Here is an 18144-nt window from a genome sequence, read left to right as displayed (position 1 = left end):
ATATCCTTATTCTTTTTTATCTATATCTTCTTCCTTGACATTACTATTAAATTTTAATTATTGGGGCGCCTGGGTGGCTCAGTTGGTTGAGCGTCTACCTTCAGCTCAGGTCATGATCTCATGGTTTGTGAGTTCGAGCCCTGTGGTTGGCTCTGTGTTGACAGCTTGGGGCCTGGAGCCTGCTTCGGATTCTGTGTCTCCCTCTATCTTGCCCCTCCCCTGCTCACACTCTGTCCCTGTCTCAAAAATAATGAATAAACATTAAAAAAATTAATTATTGGGCCACCTGGGTGGCTCAGTCAGTTAAGTATCCAACTCTCGACTTCCACCAGGTCATGAGTTCGAGCCTTACATCGGGCTCTGTGTCCACAGTGTGGAGCCTGCTTGGGATTCTCTCTCCCTCCCTCTCTGTCTGCCCCTCTCCTGCTCTTGCTCTCTCTCTCTCTCTCTCTCAAAATAAATAAAGTTAAACAATTTTTAAAATTATTTATTTTCCCAAATATCTATTCTCCTGGTTTCAGCAATAATAAAGCTCGGATCTGCCAAAGCCCCTTGCCTCCTGTCTCTGCTAAGGCTTAACCTTGGATAACCAGACCCCATTGTAAAATTTGTGAAGGAAGCTTTTTTCCATGAAGCTAAAAGGGACGTGATGTCATAAAAACAAAGAGAATAAAACAAAACAGAAACATTCATTTGAGAGTCAGTAGACCAAGGCCTTGTGTTTATCTCTCCTCGGGGACAAATTTAAGTGTCTCAATACCTTGACCCGTAATTCAGATGACTGAATGTGTTTCTGCATATCTTTGTCTCTCAAGCATCACTGTGCATTAGAATAACCTGGGGGAACTCATTAAAAATTGAGATCTCTGGGCCCACAGCGCAAAGATTCTGATAAAGCAGGCGTGGTGAGGGCCAGGACTTGTACCTCTAGCAGACCGTCCAGGCAGTCCCTGTGGAGGTGGCTCTCTGCCTTCTTGTTGACAAACATACCACTCTAAGATTCCTTCCAGGTCTGACAGTCTATGAACATTTCACCAGTTTTAACTTTCCCTGGGGCAGCGTAACGTTTCAAGGGAGGCCGACTCCTTTAATTGTAGTAATGACAGGATGACAAACTCCATTCATGGGAGAAGCCTGTCCATCTGGAGACTGGTAGCCATAAACTGACGCGATTTACGGAGAGCAGACTCCTGAGGTTTCAAAAGGCAGAGGTCCTGCAGACCCTACCACTGCCAATTTTGCACACATTCAAGTCTTTTAAAAGGGGGAAGTCTTGAGCGTGGACAGGGCTACCTGTTTATTCAGGGCCTGGCACTGGTATCTAAGCCAGCAGATCAAATGTAACCTCCCCTTCCTCTGACAAGAGCCTGGAAGTCAGCCTCATGTAGAAAAGCACTGCCCTTATCCTTCTCTCTGCTGGCTGCCCCCAGTCTCCCTTTCTGTGGCAGTTAATTACAGTCCCAGCACAGGGTCTAAAACAAAGCCCCACCGCCTGTCAGCAGCCTTCCCCAAAGAGCAAAGGGAATTTAGAGGGCAAGCAAGTCATAAAGCAGTTTTATTAAAATAAATATGATTGTGTTTCCAAAGGCCCAGGCTTTAAGAGAGAGAATATAGACAATGCCAAGATGGAACTCATCCTCTCAGTTTGGCTCCTAGGCTATCATGATAAAATGACAATTCAGCTACTGAGAAATGGGCAAGGTAAAGAGGGGAAACCTTTGGAACGATGGAGCATTACTCATTTTTCCAGAAAGACACATCTTCCCACTGACATTTACAGAACACACTGCAGACAGAATCATGAATGTTTTAAACTGATTATATAAATAGCTACACATTATTGAATGTGAACGTGTACTATCTGTCACACACTGTAATAAGCACATTTCATCCTGACATCACTGCACCTCTCTCACTTAGCACCTGGGTGACCCTGAGGAGGTTTTAAAATCCCTCTGTGTTTCCCTTTCCTCCTCTGTCAAATGGGAGAATAGCAGTGTCTACTTCATATGGATGTGTGTGGGTATGTTGGTCTTGAATAGTGAGTTTGTGTCAAGCATGTTCATTATTATGATTCAAGTGTAGGTGGGCATTGTTGTTATCCCCATATTACAGATGAGGAAACTGAGGCTCAGTGAAGTAACATAATTTACCAGGAGTCACATGTTAGTAGGCGGCAGAACTGGTTCTTCCACTCCCTTTGCATCTCCTCCAAAGTCTATTCTCTTATTTTCTTTTCTGATACACTTTCTCCAGCTTTATTGAGCTATAACTGATATATCACATTGTATTCATTTTAGGTGTACGACATAATGATTTGACATATGTATATATTAAAGAATGATTACAACAAGAAATTTACTCAACATCCATCACCTCACAGTAACAAAATATTTTTTCTTGTGATGAGAACTTTTAAGATCTCCTCTCTTCACAACTTTCTTGTTTTTAAATGTTCTATATCTTTTTTAAAAGTTTATTTATTTATTTTGAGAGAGAGAGAGAGAAAGAGAGTCTGCAGGCACAAAAGAGGAGGGGGAAGAGAGAGAGAATCCCAAGCAGGCTCCACGCTGTCAGCTAAGATCCTGACGTGGGGCTCCATCCCACAAACCGTGAGATCATGACTTCAGCTGAAATCAAGAGTTGGACATTTAACCAACTGAGTCACCCAGGTGCCCTTCTGTCTTCAAAAGTTTCAAATATGCAGTACAGTCTTGTTAATTATACCCACCATGCTGTATGTTATATTCCCAGATCTTATTCATCTTATAATTAGGAGTTTTTCCCTTTTAACCGCCTTTACCCATTTCTCCCACCTGTAACCCCCGGCCTCTGACACCCACCAATCTGTTCTCTGTATCTATGGGTTCAAGGTTTCTAGATTCCTCATCCAAGTGAGATCACATAGTGTTTGTTTTTCTGTCTCTGACTTATTTCACTTAGCATAATACTCTCAGCGTCCAACTGTGTTCTTGCTAATGGCAAGATTGCCTTCTTTTTAGTGGCTTAATGATATTTTATTGTGTATGTACTTTATATAATGTGTGTATACACACACTTTCTTTATCCATTCATCCATTGATGGACTTAGGTTATTTCCATCTCTTACAGAACCTATGCTCTTAAAAAATAAGAAGGTAACCTTTTTTCTCCCTTCCCCTCCCCCATGGTCTTAAATACTGAGAACAAACTGAAGCGTTGATGGGGGTTGGGGGAGAGGGGAAAGTGGGTGATGGGCATTGAGGAGGGCACGTGTTGGGATGAGCACTAGGTGTTGTATGGAAACCAATTTGACAATAAATTATATTTAATATATATAAAAAAGGGAAGACCTGGGGCACCTGGGTGGCTCAGTTGGTTAAGTGTCTGACTCTTGGTTTTTGCTCAAGTCACGATCTCATGGTTCGTGATTTCGAGTCCTGCATTGGGCTCTGCGATGACAGTGCGGAGATTCTGTCTGCCCCTCTCTCCAAATAAATAAATAAGCTTAAAAAAATTTAAAGGTCCGGAAAAAAATGGAAACCTTCAGCAAAGAAAGAAAGAATGGCAGAAGTTTGTTCTACACTATTATGCAAATTACAAATGAAGAAACAAAGTGTTGGGGGTGGGAGTAGATGAAACCTTCCCCCATAGATGTCTGCGTTTCCACTGCGGGGAAATGAAACAAAAATACTAGACACAATCAACATCTAGTTAGTAGAAATTTGTCTACAAGAGTTGCCAAGCACTGATAGGAATAACAATTCAGGTAAGTTGGTCGTTTTGACTGAACTCCAAGCATAATGACTGAGAAGACGGAACCGGGGAGGCCCCTGTGGTGGGTAGGAGGGAACAGAAAGTGAGACCTCTGTGCTGTATGTCCTTGTCATTTCTGAGCCTGCACATTCATGTCTATAAAATGAGCGGATTGTGGACAGCATAGAGTCGCTACAGTCCTTCCAGAATGGTAGGGATACATCAGGGAAGGCAACTGTGTGCTTCAGCTCTTCCTGCATGGAGATAGCTCTCAGGATCCTCAGGGGTCAGACGTCCCCTGGCCCCCTGGTCTAGGTGATGCCTCTTCCCCTACATCCATTTACTCTGTCACATCACCCTGCTGTACCTGTGTCATAGAACTCTGTACTGTCTGAAGGTATCATGTTCTGCTTATGTATCGCCTGCTGACTCTCACTCTCAGTATAATGTAAGCTTCTCATGGGTAAGAGACCATGTGTGCTTAAGGTACCCCCTAGGGAAGATGCCTTCAGTGATTTGAGTACTGCCTGGCATGAAGGAGGTGCTCACTGCTACTTGTTGAGAACATTCTCATGTTGCCTTTTAGAAACTTTCCCAACAACCCCCTGGCATAAATTTATTTATTTAGGTAGAAAGCCCAAGGCTTGAGCAGAGAAAGGATTTCCATCCAGGTCTGTCTCTTTTTTGGACCAGCCCTCTGAGCCATTAGGCTTCGGTGTTTTCCTCTGTTTGTCTCTCCTGTGGACAGCGTGAGGCCATGATCCACTGCCCAGGTTGTGAGCTCACGGGGGATTGCTGTGAGATGTGAAATCCACTCACCAATTCCCTAGGGCTTCCTACTTTTCCTCAGAGGCAGCCAATAGCTCCAGTGAACCCCGAGGGCACAGTGACAGAGGGCTTGGAGGCCCAGGTAGCAGAGAACAGGGCTCTACGCTGGAGGCAGCAAAGCAGCAGGCCTGGGTTGCAGGGTCTGGAGGAGTCAGCTCCAGACAGGAGTTTGCACAACTGGAACAGCCCTCAGACTGCAGAGCACTTTCAGACCTCCCAGCAAGCCTGGGAGGAGGGCAAGGTGTAATTACTATTCCAATTTCTCTGAAAAAGAAAATGAGTTCTTAACTCATTTAACTGATGTGCTCCCAATGACACAGCAAGTAGAGGAAGGAGCCAAAATGGGAATTCCCGGATGACCTGGGTAATACTGAATATCTTGTTGCCTCCAGGACTCCCAGAAAATCAGCCAACCCTTGTCCTCAGGTGACTGCTAGGGAGCCTCCACATTCAAGGCCCCAATTTGGGAGGCAGTATTTCTTGCCTTATGCACTTTTTGTTTTGTTTTCAGGAAGTGTTAAATGTCTAAAAGTAAGAAATGCAACAATAGATGCCTTTGTACCTTCCCGGATCTATAAAATTGCCCTTATAAGCAACCTTGTGATAGTGGGAGCTTTTCCCTCCTTCTCATCTCCTGACTGAGTGGTACTTAGTGCCCAGGAGACCCCCTGCCTGCTGACTGTGAGTTTCGATCTCCTGGAACATCCAGGGCAGATAATCCACACCAAAGCTTAACATTAGCTTGTCTTGCCTTGATAACCTCTCAACTTCCTTATCTTGGACAAGGCCATCCAATTTTTAAACCTAGATTTCTAAGGTCACATCAAAGCTCAAACATCACCATCTTTATCTTGGCAGAAGTTACACTGGCATTTTTCAAAGGCCAGACTAGAACGGAAGATACAATGTGAGACCATTGTGGGATAGTCATAAATGTTCTTACTTCTGTCACAGTGTCAGCTCTTCTCAGTAGGATTACATTTTCCTAGGGATTTGTTTTCTTCCGTAAAACCTCTATCTTTCAGAGCCCTGCTCACTGCTCAGCCCCTTGTCCTGTCTCACCCCACCCCCCACTCCTGCACACACATAATCTGAGTTTCTTCCAAGTTAAGAGTAGATGCTGCTAATACTAGGGAACTCAAGACATCCCTAGGAGGCCCAGTTTTACCTTTGAACATCTGTATCTGTTAGGAAAATAGTTATTACAGTCTTAATACAATAGTAATGTTAGTCTTAGCCTGATAATATGGGTTTTTATATTTATGTTGTTGGTATTAATATAGCATTGCATGATATAATGGTATTAATATAGCATTGCATGATATAATAGTATTAATATGTACAATATCTGTTAAAATTAACACTATACTATTTAACTATGTATTGATAATTATTAATCTCCCAGGTGTTCCAGCCTTTGCAAAGGACTTTTGAAACATTATCTAAGTCAGCCCTCACAACCATATGAGAATGAGGCCCCCAATCCCAGTTTACTTATGAGAAAACTGAGGCTGGGGTTGGTAAAGAGCTTGCTGGAGGTTTCAAAGTGAGCAGGCAGGTCCAGGACCTGACCCAGACCCGCCTCCTGGCCCACACTGGTCTCTCCACAGTCTTCTTCACACTCTGTTTGTACGGAGACCAGTCCTCACGCTTCTCATCTGACGTTCAGGTGACACAGACGTTACCTACATCACAGAGCTGCTGAGGATAAACATGGTGGTGTGTGTAAAGCCTTTGGGAAGGTGCCCAACTCACAGTAAACCTCCAATAAATGCTATCATGTGATCCAGTGGAAATTTTTGTCTGGAATATTTCCACTTATCAAAATGGATTCTTTCTTCTTCCAAGTATTTTTTTTTCTACTTCAAGTATTATCTTTATATTCTTCATTGTTACTCAGGAGTAGTCTTTTCTCTTTTTGGGTACCATTTACATTAAGATGGTAAAGTCCATTTTCTTACCAGTACAATCTGAGCTGCAAATAATTTTCAGAAAATTATTTTACTACAAAAATTTTAATTGGCTTTTTTTCCCTCCCAAATGTCAATCACATCCTTTGTGTCTCCTTCATAGTCAAACACTTCTCCCAAGCTTAGAAAAACAAGTCATACCTAGAAATTCTGCAAAAATGCCAGTTTCCATGGCAACCAAATAAGCAGACATGAAAAATGTCAAATGTAATCAATCAATGCCTTTGAATTTTCTTTGAGTTCTATGGATTCCTTTAAGTGATGGACAAGAAGGCCAGTGTTTGTATTTGTTTTTTTCTTCAGGTTGGAATATATTTTCCGTATACCTATATCTTCATTTTTTTTCTTTTTTATTCATCTCCAATTTACACACAAAGGATCAGTGTTTATAATTTGAGGGAAATGACAGAATCACAATGTGAAATAATCTAAGACCCCTGCAGAGAATTTGACATAAATAATTTTAAGTCCTGGATATCTCCTCTTATAGTCAGTAATATTACCCTCCTTTTCATAGTACTTTACAGTTCAAGGTACTTTCCCAAGCATTATCTAATTTAACCCACAAAATAATCCTGTTATGGGTAAGTTGTAAGCATAACCAAAGATCCTCAGAAGGATAAAGCAACTTCCTTAGATATAGCAGATTGTTAAATAAAAATGCAAACCCAGAATTACTTATCCTTTGTCCCTTTTTACTAGTTCTTTATTGTTCTCAAAAGAACTGCTAAAATTTCCCTTAAGTAAGTTGCTACCTGCCAGCCTTTATAGTCAAGATGTTCCAAAGGCCTAACGTAAGTGCAACCTGCTGAAATTGAAGGTAACTAATTTCTTATCACTTGAAGTAAAGTTAACTTCAAGTGCAGGGTAAATTATCAGAGTTTCTAAATCAATGAAAAATAAGCCCTCTTTTTTTCACAAAAGCTGCATTATTAGAAGAGAAATCAGGAAGCTTTTTCTGTAGAGGGCAAAATAGTACAGATTTTTGGCTTTGCAGGCCAGTCTCTCTGAGACCACTTAATTCCATTGTGGCAAGAGCATGACTGTGTTCCAGTAAAACTTTATTCACAAAAATAGAGGCAAGAAATTATTTGTCTCATGGGCTGTGGTTTATCTACCCATAGTCTAGTCACTTGAGTTTATTCTAGAAAAATGGGGAGTAAGGTTTAGGTTGTCCTTATTGAAGCACTGAGAGAATTATCAAGCAGAGGACAGGCATTCTTATATGTGATGGTCTTTTGTTTATTTGTTTCTTTGATTGTTTTATGCAGGGAAGTGATGGATGAGCAGTTGCTCCAAGAAACCCTACAAGTCTGTGTTCTCTAAACCATATGACAGGATGTATTATTCTTGCCTCTGGTTAGAGGGCTAGCCAGGGAAACATACTGGCATACATTCTTTAATTGCACACACACTCTCAGGCTCTTTATTATGTGTTGTGCTGGCAACCACTGGGTAGACAAAGATGAACAAGGCTTGTTGGCAGCTTTTGAGCAGTTTGCAGTCTGGAGTAGGAGCAGGAGAAGAGGTGGTGAAGACAGATAAGCATGCAAAAAACGATACCCATAGTATAAAGAAAAATGCAGAAAGGAGCAGTAAGGAGGTATTAGCCAAGTGCACTGAAAAGACATAAGCAGGAGAAATGAGGTTTGTCCTGGGCAGTCGGGGTGGTATGACTGGAGAAGGTGACATCTAGCTGGCCACGAGTGATGATAGGATCCCCAAGAGAGCTGAGGGAAGGGCAGGTCAGGAAGAGAAAACCATAGGCACATGGGTACAGAGATTCAGGGCATGTGCAGGAAAGAGCATAATCCCCCTTAATCGTGCCTGCAGTATGGGACAGGTGAGGAGAGGTACAGCAGGAAGCAGAAATGGGAGCTGGAAGTCCAGCCGAATCTTTTTTTCACTTTTTTTTTATGTTTATTCATCTTTTGAGAGAGAGAGTCAGAGCGCAAGTGGGGGAGGGGCAGAGAGAGGGAGACACAGAATCCGAGCAGGCTCCAGACTCCGAGCTGTCAGCAAAAAGCCCGATGTGGGGCTGGAACTCACGAACCATGAGATCATGACCTGAGCAGAAGTCAGCTGCTCAACTGACTGAGCCACCCAGGCACCCCAGCCAAATCTTCTGAGAGCCTGAAAGGCAAAACTGAGGTGTAGGGGTTCTATTCTACAACATAAAGGAGCCCTGGGTGATTTTTGAGCAAGTACATAGATCACGTCAGACTTGGGCTTTACTAAGAGAAGTATCACCAGCAGTGTGGGGAAAGCCAGGTTCATTCATTCAACACACCAAGAACCCTAGACCAAAGCTGTCCAGGAGAAATATAATGGGATCCACAAATGCAAGCCATGTATATAATTTTTAAATTTCTTGTAACCACAATTATAAAACATAAAAGAAATCATTGTTTTTTTTAAATGTTTATTTATTTTGAGACAGAGACATAGAGCACGTGTGCACACATGCATAGGAGGGGCAGAGAGAGAGGGAGAGAGAATCCCAAGCAGGTTTTGTGCTACCAGTGCAGAGCCAGACACCAGGCTCCATCTCACAAACCTCAAGATCGTGACCTGAGCCAAAATCACAAGTCGGTCACTTAACCGACTGAGCCACCCAGGCGCCCCTCGTTTTAATAAGATACTTTATGTAACCCAATTTATCCAAAATACTATTTCAACATCTAATCTATATAAAAACGATTACTGAGACTTCTACATTCTTTGTCTTACACTAAGACTTCAAAATCTGGTGTGTATTTTCACTTAGAGCAAGTCTCAATTCTGACCTGGGGCATTTCAAGCGCTTGGTGTGGCTAGTAGTCCCCAGACTGGATAGCACAGCTCTAGAGCATATTTAATAAAAACGCATCCAGGAAGGGACCTTGGCCTGAGTTGGAAGCAAGATCAAAAGACAGCCATTTAAGGATGCCTGGCTGTTTATTTTGCCAAGTCTCCTTGTGCCCTGAGTTCTTTTAGAATAACCAACGTGGGAATAACTGCTGTGCCTTTAAAATAAAATATTCATAAATTGCCATGTGGACTTAGAAAATCCTGCTCTAGCCAAAGGTAGGTAAACTGTTAAGGTAAGTAAAATCTCACACGCTTGTATTATAATTACAGTAGTCTGAATGAGGAGTTTGAATCTTAACATTTTTCAGCTGGAGAGACTCTTCACAATTATTTCACGAAAACTTCCAATTTTACAAATGGCAGAGACCCAATTCCACTCAACCAGATATTACTCCAGGGGTTGCCTAATTCTTCCCTTTTTCTAGTTTATTGTGTGTGTGTGTGTGTGAGAGAGAGAGAGACAGAGAGACAGAGAGACAGAGAGACAGAGAGGAGAGAGATTCTTTGGGTACATGGCAGAGGCAGAGAGACAAAGATAGGGAGCAGAGATGTGGGGTTCAGGGGGAGGACAAGAATAAGGAACATTTGCTAAGAGGCTTTTTCAAGCTACAAATGCCAGGCCCCCTGATCTACTGAATCAGAGCCAGACTCACACACCAGATTAAGGTAGTGCCATGGCTAATCTACAAGAAGACCTATGTTATCCTTAGAAATGTAACAAAACACAGAAGATTTTGTTCAACCAAAGTACCTGAAAGGTCTAAAGGCTGGAAGAAATACGTTATTAAACTGCTTGGCAGGTTGGTTGTTGGGGGAGCAGGAGAGGGAGAAGAGTGGAGGTAGAGAAGGGCACAAAGGGACATCTGTGGACCATGCAGAAAGTTCCAGACACCAGACCCCTTTGGCAGAGACAGCCCAGTGATCTGCACTGTTTTTGGCTGGTGTGTGTGTGTATGTATAATGTCTGGGGGTAGAACTAAGTTGTCACAGAAGGAAAGATGATGTTCAGAATGTATCAACTGTCTTTATTTTTTACCTCCCCCGGTGCCTCAGACAAATGGAAGGGGGAAAAGGGGGGAAATGTTTTGTAATATCACTTTGGGCACCATTTTACGAATCTGATCGTAATATTGAACAGTCCTAAGATGCCCACATTTATCAGCTTGCACCTGGCAGGGAATGTTAGCCTGAAAAGGTATGCAGGTGGTCTGTTTTGAACTCCTCCCCACCAAGGTGAAAACCATTATAGCTCCGTGTCCTAATTTTAATGTGCATGCGGTCACCTGGGGACTTGTTAAAATGCACGTCCTGATTAGAGGTCTGGGAAGGAGGAGCCCCAGATCGCGCATCTCTGACAAGCTTCTGGGTGATGCCTGTGCTGGCTGTCTGCAGACCACACATGGAACAGTAAGGCCGAGGAACATCAGATACTGCCGCACAAAGTAATACAGCATCCCCAGGTATTTCCTCCTCGCCTGCGCTGTATTTCCCCCTTTGGGCCCTTCGGTTCCCTTCCCTCAGAGGATACGGCGGCTGGGAGGAAGCGATGAGGGGTTAGGAGCCCAGAGGGCCCGAGCTAGAGATGCTTTCCTTGAAGGCTCCTCCCGTTTCATCCTTTGACCTCTCTGCCTTCAGGTGTCTAAGCTTGAGAGAGAGAAGACTCAAGAAGCAAAGAGGATCCGTGAGCTGGAGCAGCGCAAGCACACGGTCCTGGTGACGGAACTCAAAGCCAAGCTCCACGAGGAGAAGATGAAGGAGCTGCAGGCCGTGCGGGAGAATCTCATCAAGCAGCACGAGCAAGAAATGTCAAGGACAGTGAAGCTGCGGGATGGGGAGATCCAGAGGCTCAAGTCGGCCCTGTGTGCTCTCCGGGACGGCAGCAGCGACAAAGTACGGACAGCGCTCACCATCGAGGCCCGGGAGGAGGCCCGGAAACTGTTTGACGCGGAGCGCCTTAAGCTCCTACAGGAAATTGCGGACCTGAAAACTGCCAAGAAGCAGGTGGACGAGGCTCTCAGCAATATGATCCAAGCGGATAAAATAAAGGCTGGGGACCTTCGGAGCGAGCATCAGTCCCACCAGGAAGCCATCTCGAAGATCAAGTGGGAGTCAGAGCGGGATATTCGGAGGCTGGTTAGTAACCCAGTGCAGTGCGTCGGGGGCACATGGTCTTGGCAGGTGTCAGAGCGCCGCGGGCGCGCTTTTCCAGGTGTCTCTCATGAGTGCCCACCCCTTGTCGAGTGTTCTACCCAAAACACAAGATGGGTCCATAGGTAGGCAGGTAGGTAGATAAACAGATAGGCCCAGGCCAAAATTGGAACTGTAAAGTGTAAAAGACACTGGAATCACCTTTCTCCTAAAAACTGGATTCTTCCAGCCGCACATGTATGGAGAGTGTTCAATGATTCCTGTTTTCTCGAATGTGTATCAAAATATTCTAACTAATGAACTCTTCTAAAATCGACATGTTTTGTGGGCGTTCCATTTATAAAATGTTACTGTGTTTTTAAAGGGGTAGGGAAAGTTTCTATGGCTTTTTAAGTTTCTGTGCCATCTGAAAATGGCAGCCACTGAGAGCTTCCTGAATGATTCACCTGTGTTCTTTCCAGGGACTGTGTCTGAAAGCAAGAAATAGAGCTATAAGATCCCTAGTCATTTTTAAAATAGATCTTCTTTCCCAAAATAAATAAGGGCCATTCTAAGCCAGAGCCCTTATAATTTTTAAACTGGATGTCATTCCTAAGTAATTTGCTATTGCCAATTTCTAAGACTTATTTCAAAGCCTACAGAGTTAGATCTTTTTTCTCTTTTTTTTAAATGTTTATTTATTTTTGAGAGAGAGAGTGAGCAGGGGAGGGGCAGAGAGAGAGGGACAGAGGATCTGAAGCAGGCTGTGTGCTGACAGCCGAGAGCCCAGTGAGGGGCTCATACCCGTGAACCGTGAGATTATGACCTGAGCTGAAGTCGGACACTTAACCAGCTGAGTCACCCAGGTGCCCCAGATCTTTCTTTTTAATACGTATCACCAAAAGCCACATTGGTCTCTCACTATACATAAAATAACAACAAAGTATTATGTGAAAGCCTAGGTTGACTACATTCAATTGTTTTAGAAGACACATTTACATGCATCTATACTCAGATTGCTTAGCTTTAGTTATATCTTATCAAATTAACCCTCACCTATTAGAATGTACTTGATGCTTCTCTAAAAGTAGTATTTTCTGGGAACCTGGCAGGGTCAGTCGGTAGAGCATGCGACTCTTGATCTCAGTGTTGTGACTTATACCCCATGTTGGGGGTAGAGATTACTCAAAAATAAGATCTTTAAAAATAATAACAATAATATTTTCTTAGGAAATCTACACTTTCTGTGTCTGCTGGTTCTAAGCAATTATTTTTTTAAGAACCCAATTATATTCATTGGATTATATCTCTAGGATTTCAATTTTAGGTAAAAGTGGTTATCATAGAACATTTTAAAAAGATAAATGTGTAATTTTCTTTGTACTGCAATATGGTGTGACTGTAAATTGTTGCCTTTTCCACACTTTCCAAATTCTTTATCTGCAATTCATTCTATTGCCCTGGTTGACAATAAAGACCAAACACAGTGCAGAAATATTGGTCTCTGCCCTGCCTTTGGTTTTTGAAATGACAACGGCTGATGAAGAAAGAACCAGCACTGTGAACTCTGGAGTTAGCAGGTGGGTAGATAAAAAGGGTGTTGTACATCAAATATTTGTGTTTGTTGATGGTTTTGGATATAAACTCTCTGAGTATATCCACCTGTTGGTCTGTAGTTTCTTTCTGTGACTTGCTTTTACCAGCATACTACTAAAGTAGACACACAGTCTCTCTTAGTAAGAGTGTAAAATCTAAGCTACCTGAGGAGTGGTTAAAAAACTGGGTGCAAACAGAGAATCATGGGAAACTTTTTCAGTAGTACAGATGCACTTGTCTTCAGTTTTTTCTTTTTCTTGTCTTGTCACTACCCCTACACCCAGCTCCATTTTTGGAACTGGAAAGGAGGGAAATGGGAGCCGTTCTGTTTAGAAAATTTCCCCAGGGAATTCTGGTATGTACCCCTCCCCATCTAAGAACTAGAACTGCGGAAGGATTTTCAGTATTCTGAAACCAAAGCCCATGCTTACAACCACTATGCAGTAGAGACTCATTGGCACTAATTACTGGATATTCTACTTTGAAATATCCAGTTCCTACTGGAAAACTACTTTGGAAAATGCTGGAAGTATAATGTTGGGGTCAATATTGCATAGTGCCTATTAGAATGGGCTCTGGAGTCAGAAGACTGAATTTAAAATTAGGCTTCACCACTTAGGAGCCATAGGCCTATGGCAAAGTTTTTAACCCTTTGGGTGCTCAGTTGTCATCTGTAAAGTGGTGATAACAGAACTTACATAATAGAATTGTCATAAAAGGAGATAAGGTATATAAAGCTTTGAGTATAGTGCCTTGAATGTAGTAAAAATTAGTAAATTTTAGTTATGATGATGGTGATGATGAAGATGATTATATTGGCAGTAATGGAATAATTTCCAGTACGTTCATTTAGGTAGGGTACATCAGAACCAGCTAGGAGCATGCAGGTGTGGAACTATGGTAAATTGTAAATGACATCATCGATGACAGGTCTAACAAATGAATGTACCATTCAGTTAAGAATAACATAGGATTCAAATTTCTACAAGGAGATAGAAAAATAAAGGCAGTGCTTTCATTCCCAAATTATTAGGACAGTGTTTGAATACTCACAAAGTTGTCAGATGATGTCATAGGGCCATGCAGAGTTTAGCCCAGCGTCCTTCCAAAATTGATCTAAAATGTAATCATGTGACTGGGAGGCAACAGCTCACAGATACTTATATATGGAAAAATGGGACTATTTAATAATTTCTCACAGTAAAGAAAGATTTGTACAAAGTCATCTATTATAAATGAGACAGTATAATACAATTTTATTAAATGTCTCTATCCTATCCCCATTTTGAATATTCTCATGAAATATAATGAAATGAGAAGAAAGGTTTCACCCGATGGCTGTGCTCCCCTCAAAAATTGTTTACAGACATTAACTTCACTAGTCCTCACCAGGAGTGGCAAAAATTTTTCAGTCCAATGAAACTCTGATCAATTGGTATTGAATGTTTATGGCCTTCAGTTGGCACGTAATTCTGAGATCAAGCCCAGGCTTAACAAAAGTGAGTGTTGGGATCCATAATTATATCCCACAGGTGTAGGAGGGGCAACAGTGGCTCATATTACCAGGTGTTTTCCATTCCTACTGTCCCAACCATGGTTTTGACAGTAATGGTAAAATGCTTGCTAAGAGCTATTTGCTCTGACATGTGGAAAAGAATGGAAAGAGCCACATAACATGAACCATGTTCCAAATCCTCTCCTGAATTCGCTGCAAATTCACCACCTGAATGCAAACCTATTGACCTTAGGAAATGACTAGGCTCCTGCAAAAGCTGAAGCTTCTTCAGTAAAAAATGACCAATTCATAGCGGCTGCTGCTGTTTAAGGTGAACTCAAAGGCTATTCCTCTAAACAGGAGGGGATATCAACGATTGTCCTGGGAAATACTGTAGTGGAGTATTGAGTATCTGTATTTAGTAAAACAAATGACTCATTTTAAGGTCAACCTTTCTTTTCTAACTCCAACCAACCTGGACCATTTCAAACAATATATTGAATTAAAGCATCTACACAGGATATACCAGAGAGAAAAGGTTGTTCTCCTTAGTACCTAATTAGCCTAAGAGAGCCTTTCATTGTATGGTACTGCCTTGTCATATTCATAAATTCAATGTACTTGTCACAGTTGTGATTTTTTTCCGTATCAATCAGCAGAAAGAAGTTAAACTCATACCATTGTAAAAATGCATTTTTTTTTTACAGCATTGTTAAATAAAATGTCCTGGGTGTCGTTTAATTCAGATGGATGAGATTAAAGCCAAGGACAGGATCATCTTTTCCCTGGAAAAGGAACTGGAGACCCAAACCGGCTATGTACAGAAACTGCAGCTGCAGAAGGAGGCTTTGGATGAACAGCTCTTTCTGGTCAAGGAGGCCGAGTGCAACATGAACAGTCCGAAACGAGAGATTCCAGGAAGAGCAGGAGACGGCTCTGAGCACTGCGGCAGTCCTGTAAGTCTGTCCGAGCTGAAGTGAAGAACTCAGGAGTCATCTTTTATTTAGCTCCCAAGTTTTACTTTCCACTTAAGCTCTTTTCCTGTTTACTGCAAGGCAATCAATTCTCCCTCCTACTATAAAACCAGCTAGTATCTTGGGAACAGGGTTTTCTAAACTCATAGACAACAAAGTGGTCGGCACCGCATTAGCGGGTCAGGAGAGAATTATCGGTCTTTTTAAATCTTTCATAGAATTTTTTTAGCCACGGGATACCTGTCCAAACTTCAGCCTATTGTAAGTGCCATAAATTAGATGAAACTACTTTGCCTCTTGCCAAGACTGGTAATTTTCCCTTGTGTGAACCATTGGGTTGGAAATTGGCAAAGATGGTTGTCATCTGCAGGGGTCAAAATGTTTAACTGTATAAAAGACTAAACCACTTAAATCATCATCTGAAAGCTTCTATTCTGATTGAACTTGCCGCTTATTACCCTGGATTTTCATCATTTTATATGAGAAATTATTTTCAGAACTGCAGCCATAGAAATCAGCTTGTATATAGTTGACTTTCATAAGTTATACCTTTCAAATTATTTAGCTGCTAAAAAGATGAAAATGGATTATTTAGGAACAGAGAGAGGTTCCAAAGTAGTACTTAGAACCAAGTAATGAATAATTTATGAATTGGTATTCAGGATATATATATCCCAGTAGGTGGCGGAACCAGGATTTAGCAGACGTAAGTTTTAGTTCTATCACTGACATTTACCTGCAGTGCAGCAAAACTGTCAAGATCTACCACATTCTGGATCTACCACATACCAGATGACCTTAGGCAAATTATTTTACTGCTCAGAATTTCCTCATCCATAAAAGAGAGGCCATAGTGCTACTCCGTAAGGCTGGTCAGAGTCTAGAAGAAATGGTATGTAAAATGTTGAGCATAGTGTCTGGCTCATAGTTAGCATTTAACGCATATTAATTATGGATCTACTGGTAGTAGCCACAAGCCCTTGGATGAGTATGACCTCTCTGAATCTTCCCTGATCTGCTGAATCCTCTAGGATTCTATGAATCTGGAGATATAATGTGTGGGAAACTGCTTTATCAACAGTACAGCACTCTCAAAAGATAATGGAAGTCTATAATGGTCCTGTGGACTCTGGAGCATAGACTTAATCCATGATGCCATGTGTAAAGTGATCCACAGCAATGATGCCAGTGGGGAAGCCAGGTGTTCTGGGCAAAATGTACTAGCAAAGGCTGTCTTATAATCTACTGCCTTTTATATGTGAAGGCAATGTACCAGCCTTCTCACACTGGCCTTTTTCACCAGGAATACATAGGAATTTTTAAAGCCCAGCCCTACCTTCTACTCTTTGGCTAAGTGTAATAGGACATCTGTCTTAGCTGTGGGAAGCAATGTGCAGCCATGACTTAAGAGATGCTTCTTGAACCTCATGTAATTATGACATGACCCTGGCCTCATAGCCCACAGATCTGATAAGTTCATCCAACCATCTACTACTCCCCCTGTCAGGAGTCAGGGCTCCAGGGAGTATCTGCCACATGGAATTCACTTGCAATTTCAACCAGTCTTGGTCTTCAATCCATGCAGTGAATGTTGAGGGTTAGAAGAGGGTAAATATTTACTCTTCTCCGAATAGAGAACATTTTAGTCTCACCTCATAAGCCAGATGAAAGATATCAAGCCTCTTAATTATTTATGAGTGGAACTCCAAAACCTTGTGAAAAGTGTTATTGAAAAAAAAAGAGAAAAGAAAAATGTTATTGAAGAAATACCCGTTTCAATTTTCATGTGTAGGATTTGAGAAGAAATCAAAAGAGAATAGCTGAATTGAATGCCACCATAAGAAAATTAGAAGACAGGAATACCTTGCTTGGAGATGAACGAAATGAACTGGTGAGTTCTGATCAGAATTAGTTAGTTGGTTAATTAGTTAGTTAAGCATTTCGTTTAAAAAAGTATATATGATGTTGTAGAAGTATAACATGATAAAGAAAAATGCAGAAATGATAAAGGCACAGCTTAATAAATGCACCCAAAGTGACACACCCATATAACTACCACCCAGATGAGGACATGGATTGCCAGCAGCTCAGATCGTCCCTTTCTTGTGACTGCTTCCAGTCACCATCTTTCTAGAGATAATCGATCGCTCTACTGAATTCTATCGCTATAAAGGTCCACCACCGGTTTTAAAATGTTTTATAAATGGCACCATACAATAATTACTCTTCTGTGTCTGGCTTTTCTGCCCAGCATTACATTTGTGAAAGTCATTCTTTGTATTGCATGTATAATTCATTCGTTTTCTTATTCTATTTTTCCAATAATACACCACAGTATATTTACTCTTCTATTGTTAATGGACATTTATATCGTTTCTTGACAGTTTTAATGTTAATGGTGCATGTCTTTGGTGAGAAAACATGTTCATTTCTGGTGAGAACTTCCCAAGGAACAGAATTACTGGATCATAGAGTATGCATGTGGCCAGATTCAGTAGGTATTGCCAGTTTTGCACACGTGTTATAGCAATTACATTCCCACCAACGATGTATGAGAGTTATGGCTTCT

The 18144-nt window shown here is 41.7% G+C and overlaps 1 protein-coding gene across 6 annotated transcripts in view; it reads left to right on the top strand.

Moving 5' to 3' along the window:
• Positions 1–18144, top strand: part of JAKMIP2 (janus kinase and microtubule interacting protein 2) — a 208369-nt gene that overhangs the window by 141806 nt on the left and 48419 nt on the right. For all 6 annotated transcript variants that reach the window (XM_042938705.1, XM_042938696.1, XM_042938685.1 and 3 more), the window contains 3 exons: positions 11019–11516; positions 15348–15557; positions 17368–17466. In XM_042938705.1, the coding sequence (XP_042794639.1) occupies positions 11019–11516; positions 15348–15557; positions 17368–17466 (807 nt within the window). The remainder of the gene's footprint in view (positions 1–11018; positions 11517–15347; positions 15558–17367; positions 17467–18144) is intronic.

Source organism: Panthera leo, chromosome A1 (genome assembly GCF_018350215.1).
Source record: "Panthera leo isolate Ple1 chromosome A1, P.leo_Ple1_pat1.1, whole genome shotgun sequence".
In the NCBI taxonomy this organism is placed as follows: Eukaryota; Metazoa; Chordata; class Mammalia; order Carnivora; family Felidae; genus Panthera; species Panthera leo.
Note: the sequence above shows the minus strand (reverse complement) of the source record. Positions and strands in the feature narration are given on the sequence as shown.